Source organism: Meleagris gallopavo, chromosome Z, assembly GCF_905368555.1.
Source record: "Meleagris gallopavo chromosome Z, MGAL_WU_HG_1.1, whole genome shotgun sequence".
Taxonomy (NCBI): domain Eukaryota; kingdom Metazoa; phylum Chordata; class Aves; order Galliformes; family Phasianidae; genus Meleagris; species Meleagris gallopavo.
Window position 1 is genome coordinate 70,517,551 of NC_139435.1, and position 6,815 is coordinate 70,524,365.

General features: G+C 58.3%; 1 protein-coding gene across 2 annotated transcripts in view; it reads right to left on the reverse strand.

Annotated features, from left to right (window-relative positions):
- Positions 1-5,798, reverse strand: part of PRDM6 (PR/SET domain 6) — a 73,536-nt gene extending 67,738 nt beyond the window's left edge. Inside the window, exons 1-2 of one of the 2 annotated variants that reach the window (XM_085213342.1) lie at positions 5,281-5,798; positions 4,324-4,848 (exon numbers count right to left, since the gene is read on the reverse strand). In XM_085213342.1, coding sequence (XP_085069468.1) covers positions 4,324-4,840 — 517 coding nt within the window. In that variant the 5' untranslated portion in view covers positions 4,841-4,848; positions 5,281-5,798. Of the gene's footprint in view, positions 1-4,323; positions 4,849-5,078; positions 5,230-5,280 lie in introns of those variants that run through there. The other variant, XM_085213343.1, reaches the window with a different exon arrangement.
- Positions 5,799-6,815: the final 1,017 nt, after the last annotated feature.

Consider the following 6,815-nt stretch of genomic DNA (forward strand, 5'->3'; position numbering starts at 1 on the left):
GTGTAATGCCAGCACCATAACTCCGTGAATACGCTTACAAGTGCTAGAGCTGAGCAAAAAGGAAAGGACAGACTGTTGCCCCCACAATATAATTCTAAACATTCTCGTACCTAAATAGCACTGCTAGAGCATATCTTAAAGGAAATCTGAAAGGAGAAAGCTTTTGTCAGAACAAGATAGAGCCCAACACAGCACATAAACCAGCAAACCAGCTGTAACAATAAATGGAAGAAATACATTTTTGTCTCGGCAATAATACGCTTCAAAGGTGCAGTTACACTGGATACCTGCAGTTTGCTGGTATTTAAAGAAGAACGGCCTCTGACCCCCTGCTTCATAACTCACTGCAAGCACACAGGTATCCAGTGCAAGTGGCCATCATTTCACACCGTGTTGCTCCTCGTGAGCATAAATCACCACTGCCAGCACTGCGTCCTTGGCCGGGACCAGGTACCCAGCCGGGAGGAGGGTGGCAGGGCAAGGCCGGACCCCCCATCTCCTATGGACCAACGCTTTCCTGCCGACCACGCCCCTTTGTGCCTCAGTTTCCTCACTACGAGCTGACAATAATCTCTTTTTACTACTAAAAAGAGAAATTTCGCACATGTTCTGAGTCTTCCTGACGCAAGCCAAGCCTTCGCCCTTCCCTTTGGGGTACCCAACGCAGACATCCCGTCCCTTTCGCATCCTTTTCTCGGGAGTTGCTTTGCACGGGATATGAGAGGGTCCTGACGCCCCAGGGTCGCGGTTCACCGTCCGGCGAGCCTCGAACGGCTCCACCGCGACCCCCAGCCGGCCCCCGCGCCTGTCCCCGCTGCCGCCCCGAGCCCGAGCGGCAAAGCGCCCTCACGGGACGGTACTCCCTCCCGAGGGCGGCCGCGTCCCGGACACACGGCGCGGCCACCGTGCTGCAGCTCTGGAGCCGCCGCTCAGCCCGAGCTCCGCCGCAGGACTGGGGGGATGGAGGTAGGGTCCTGCGCGCCCCGGGGCCAGGGGAACAGAGGAACCGGCAGAGCGACTCTGTGACTGCTCTGCCTTTGGAGAGGAGGGTGGAGGGCTGGCTTGGGAGGAGGGCTTGTTTTTCTCTGCCTTCGATTGAACGTTTGAATGAATTAAATTTCCGTGTCAGGTATAAGGAGGATAGGAGAATATTGTGTGTAGATAAACCTTGCCACCCCTGCCCCTCAGAGACCCCCATATACAATGTAGAGATGATGAATAGGTTCTGGGAAAGAAGATCGAAGTTCAGTCCGCACCGGCTCCACTCTCTCCTACAAAACTATAGGGCAATTAATTGTGGCTTGTCCCCTCATCCTTCATCTCCTGGTGGCACATATCGATGGAGATTACTGCTGATGGACCATTTTATCACCCTAAATAAACAGTCACCACCTTCCCTAACCTCAATCTAATATATGGCTATCTGCTATATTTAAGGGTGCTGGGTAACTAATGATGTAAAACAGCTAAATCATACAGGTTACCAGCAGCCTGGAGAAAATATCCGAACAGCCCTGGCGCCGAACGTCTTCGCCGTACACGCTTACACCTCGACACCGAATGGGACCGCTGGCGTGGGTGACACCCGTGCTCTGCACGGTGCGTTCAACCGGGGCACGCTGGTACGTGCCGGCACAGGGAGCACTCCCGCAACTGCCGCCTGTCCTCTCCCGGCCTCCCCGCTCCCCAACCCCCGGATCAGACCCCCGCAACACCCCGAAAAAGTCCTTCGAAGGTGGGAGGAAAGCGGTCCCGCCGAGGCTGCAGGGCCCTAACCAGCGCTGTCTTTTTTCCTTAAACACGCGTTCAGTTGAACGCATTTTCACGCTGACACTTCACCCGCAGCTCCCCGGTCGGTCTCGTGCTCCGCGCCGCGCCGTGCCCGCGGTACCGCGACGGGGCCGTATGTCCGCCGCCTGAGGGGGAATCTGCGGGCCAGAGAGGGGGGAGGTTCCCCTGTGCGGAACCGGGGGGAGGGGATCAGACCCGGGGGAAAGAGATGCTCGGAGAGGGGCGTCTGGCAGAGACGGGGCCTCGGGGCGCTCCTGGCAGCTTCTCGCCGCGGCCGCTGGGATGAGCGGCCGAGGGGCAGCTTGAGGTGGGGGTCCTGGCCGCGGGGACAGGATCGGGGTCGCGGGTGACCCCGCTCCCGCCGGCCGCGGCGCGCCGAGGGCGGACAGCGGGGAGAGCTCGGGCGGAGGCCGATCGCTCCCAACCTACCCTGCAGCGCAGACCGATCTTCCTTCCGAGCGGCACCCCAGGAGCGGGATGCGCCCTGGGACAGAGCCACGTCGGCGTCGCATGCCCCAGCACTCGGGGACCTTCCGCCGGGCCGGTGCCGAGCAGCTCTGCCTTTTCCACGTTCGTGTGCGTGCGAGCGAGTGGCACCGCGAGATTCCCTCACTCTTTGCTCACTTACAAGTTGCTTTCTCTTGATTTTTAAGAACGCGTGTGCTCGAAGCGAACGCACCTGGTCCCAGAGGGTTGTAATGCTCAAGCCAAAAGCTTTGCGCAAAGACAACCGAAGCGGTGTTAGAGTGAAAGCTGCCCAGCGAGCCAGCCCGGCGGAGAGAGGCTTGGGTCCCGCGGCAGAGAAAGGAGAGGTCCGCCCGGCAGCTCCGGTGCCGCCACCCCGTCCCGGCAGCGCGGCTCGCCGCGGCCCACTCGCAGCCGTGTTGCCCCAGGAAGCCACATTCGCTGTCGCGACTGGAAAGAAACGGCGCAGACATCGCCACCGGTTCTGCAGCACGCTGTTATTCCGCTCATTCCATAAAAACACTCCCTCCAAATCTCTTTTTATCTTCCTTTCTCTTTTTAAAACCTTTATCTTACAGATTTACAGAGCTGCCCGTGGAAGTGAAACATGAATTGTCTCAACAGTTCAGCTGGCGATTAGAAAGTGGATTTCAGGTTCCATTAAGTGCACGTAATTTATGAGATCACTTTTTCGCACAGAAAATGCACAAATACATTTCACTGTGGGGCAACGCTCAGCACAAAGAAATCACTCAAAACAAAGTTGGTGCCCAAAGTGTGAAGGTTTGCAGTGTTAGGACGGGACAGGAGTGCCCACGCTGTGCCAACTTTCCTCCTGCTCTTCAAGGCTTACACACCGTGATTAAGACCACGCCAGCACCTACTCTGTGTACTTTTAGCACACAACTGAGTTTCACGGAAACTTTCAGAATAAACTCCACATCCGAATTGAAATGAAACGAATACGCGTTCTGCTGGGATGTTAGTGATCCTCGTCTACCCAGCAGCCACCTTAAACAGACATTTCAGGGAACAGGGATCACAGAATTAAAGGATTTTAGGAAACACTGGATAAGAGAGGGCAGTTGATGCAATTTAATAAAAGTCTACAAGGCGAAGCCGTGGTCTGATGCTTTAACAGGGCAACACGCATGCTCACAAAGTAGCAGTACATTTGGTAAATTAATAAAGTTCATTGGTTATTTTCAGCCCACGAATTTCCTCGGTCGCAGAGGACGGGCAGAGAAAGGAACTACAGATGAGCAAAACCAACTTCAAGAGTCACGAAGCCGCAGTAGATGCCGATGTTTAATAACTGGGGCGTCCCCACCCTTTCAAAAACAAAACCAAACAAACACACGGCCTCAAAAAACAGGCAAACAAAAACAAAATCTAAACAACCAGTTGTAATTAGCAGAGGGATTCAAGCTTTCCTAACCATCAAGAGCTCAGCGAGTTCTAACACTCGGGCAAACGACGTTTTCTCCTCCAAAAAAGCCGCTTTCCGTACTCAGTGACGGCGTCCTGCTTTACAGCGAGCATGAAAACTAAAACTAGCGAGGTGTTAACGAGGTCTGAAAGGAAAATGATACTCCGAGATGAGAGGGAAGAAAACTTTGCCCTGCTCCATCTGACTAAAGCAGCAACTTTTCTCCTGCCCAGCTCGGAGCAGGAATTGATTTCTGGGGATGCATCAAGGCCCAGGCTCTCCGGGCAGGAGCCGAATGGTACAGGCAAGGCGAGGAAGCGCCGGGTGAATGGCAAACTCCTCACACGCTCCGTTTGTGGAACTACGTCCCTAGCAGCCCTCCGAGAGAAACCGACCGCGCGAGAGTCCTTCCGATGCAGCCTGCCTTCCGAAGAAGCAGCCGGCTCTCCACCACGAAGGTGGTACCCCCGGGGCTGCAGCCCTCCTCCCGAGAGCGCGGCCACCGACGCTCACCCGGCGCCGGGAAAAGGCGGCGGGCAGGAGTGCTCTCTCGGGAGCGCGGTGCAGGCGAACTGGCCCGCGGCAGGGAACGGCGGCGACGGAGCGCCGGGAAGCGCGAGGGGGGCTCCGGTACGTACGGTTGTTGGGGTCGCTGGTGTGCTGGTTCAGGGGGATGATCTCCATGCGCTGCTGCCCGTACAGGTAGTAGTCCAGCTCCTCGGCCGAGCAGCGGAAGCGGGCGGAAGCGCGCTCGCCGCATTTGCTGCCGCCGCCGGACCCGCACAAGTCCTTGCCCTGCAGGGGAGCGGGCGCTCCGCCGGCCGTGGGCTCGGAGCTCTGCAGCGGGGCGAAGACGGGAAGCTGGGTGACCGGCAGGGCGGTCAGGCCGGCCAGGGACGCGGCCGCCGCGGCGACGCAGGACGAGGCGGATGAGGAAGATGGAGTGGACGAGGACGAGGATGAAGAGGAGAGCGAGGCCGGGCGCTGGCGGAGGCTGTCAGCCGGGGGCTCGGCTCTCTCAGGCGGCTGGAGCTGGGCGAGGGCCCCGCTGCTCTTGAGCTGGCCGCTCTGCGGGAAGAGCTGCTGCCAGTGCTGCAGATAGGCAGGATCCACCTTCAGGAACGCGGAGCCGCCGGGGTCGCCGGGCTTCAGCATCGCGCTGCCTGAGGAGCGGAAAAGAAGCGGAGAGCAGACGTGAGACCCCCGCCCCGCCCCGGCCCACTCATGAGCTCCCCGCGCACGGCTGCGGGAGCAGCTCCGCCACCCTCCCCTGCGGGGCCGGCGGGGGAAGCGCGGAGCGGTTCGGGGAAGCCTGGGCGGGGGGCAGCGGCCGGGGAGCCGAAGCCGCCCCGGGGCGCCTGTGCCAGCGGCAGCCGCGCACGCGGCGGCTTGCCTTATCTCTTCCCCTCTCTCCGCCGCAGCAAACGGCTCTCAAAGTTCGCAGCAGGGAGACGGAGAAAACTTTAGCCCCACGCAGACATGCACGAATCTGTTCCTCGGCAGACTGGCACGGGGATAGAGCTCCCAGCACACTGGGGAGCCCACCCCTGCGAGGCGGCGGGGCCGGATCCGCCCCCGGCCCGGAGCTCCCTTACCTGAGCGGGGCACGGAGGAGCTGCGCGGTCGGCGTGCGGGAGGGTGCGCGGTCCCGGGAGCACTCGGGCCGGCAGAGGGCTGAGGGAAGGGCTTTTCTGCGTCTTTGTTGACGGGAAACGGGATGTCCCCTCCGGGTGCCGGCTAGACGCGAGCCACCAGGCTCCCTCTGCCGTGGCTGCGCATGGTAGTCACGGCCGGGCTTCTCGCTCCTCTCTGGCAGACTCCGGGCTAGACACGTGGGTTTTACGACAGCGCAAAATACAAGCGTGTGTGGTGTGTACGAGAGGGAGGGGAGGGAGCGGGAAGTTACCAACGAGCCTGAGCGCAGAGCCCTTTTTCTGGCAACATCCCCCACTTTGTTCCTTGCTCAACTTTTAAAGGTGCCCCTTTCTGCCTTCCCTCCCCCAGTCCCTCCTCCCTCCTGCCGTCCTCCCTGGCTCCAGGCGCGCATCACCGCAGGAGGATCCGCGCGCAGCGGCACCGCAGCCGTTCGGTGCCCGGCGCCGGGCCAGGCTGGGGAGAGGAGGCCCCGCTCTCCCTGTCCTCGGCCCTCGGGATAGGGGTTACGGCCCTTCCCAGCACATTCGCTGCTCCGGTGCCGCCCTACCGGCTGCGCCGCGTACGCCTCCTAGGATCGCCTCTCTGGCAGTCACCTAGGACCTGTCCCAGGGCTCCCAGCAGAGATGGAACTCATCGCTGCGGAATTCCTCTCCCCTGAAACCCCGTCCTTTCGGACATCAGCAAATCTCATTCCTGCTCTCTGTCAGTTTTAGCACCAATCAATGAGTACAATGGTGGAGATGCAACCTATGGCGACATAGTTCGCTAACTCCTTTTTCACTTCGCTTTCCTTAAAAAATGGTGTTTTCCGATTCCTTTATTCAGCTGTTGAGTTCACCTGTCAGGGAGAATATCACCGGTTCTTCGCTTTTTTTCCTACATCGTACAACAAAACTAGGCGAGAAATGTCATCTGTCTGAGGTGTATCACACGCACATGGTATCCAGCACATTTAAGACGAAACAGTCAGACCAAGTGCTTTTATCATCAGAACATCTCTCTGGTGGAAGAGCAGCCACCGCTGCCAGGTGTCGCGCCGCTTGCTCACCGCAGAGCGTGTGAGCCCACGCTCCTTTCACCATTCCCCACCCTGTTTCCAGTTTGTTTCTTTCCCAGCCTTACTTCTCGCAGAGCCTGGGAAAGCTTCTGCTGTTTAGATTTTGTCTGTGTCTAAGGCAAGACATTTTAACACAAATTTGAGCAGGGCTGGGGCAAAAAATGTTTAGACTGGCGTCATTTTGACAAGGTCATCCGTCATCTTCTGTATAGATTGATAACACCTAAGTTAAAGGCAAACACAAGTACGAGAAAAAAAATCTGATTCTTACGGCTTACGAAGTTGGCTATAAAACGTTCTTAATGTCTTTGATCGACCCTAGGGCGTAAGATACGATGAATTTTCAGCCGTCTCGCTCCATCAGTGCACTCTGTGAAGTTGTGACAGTCGGCGGTGGGCTGCGGGGCGGGCTGGGAG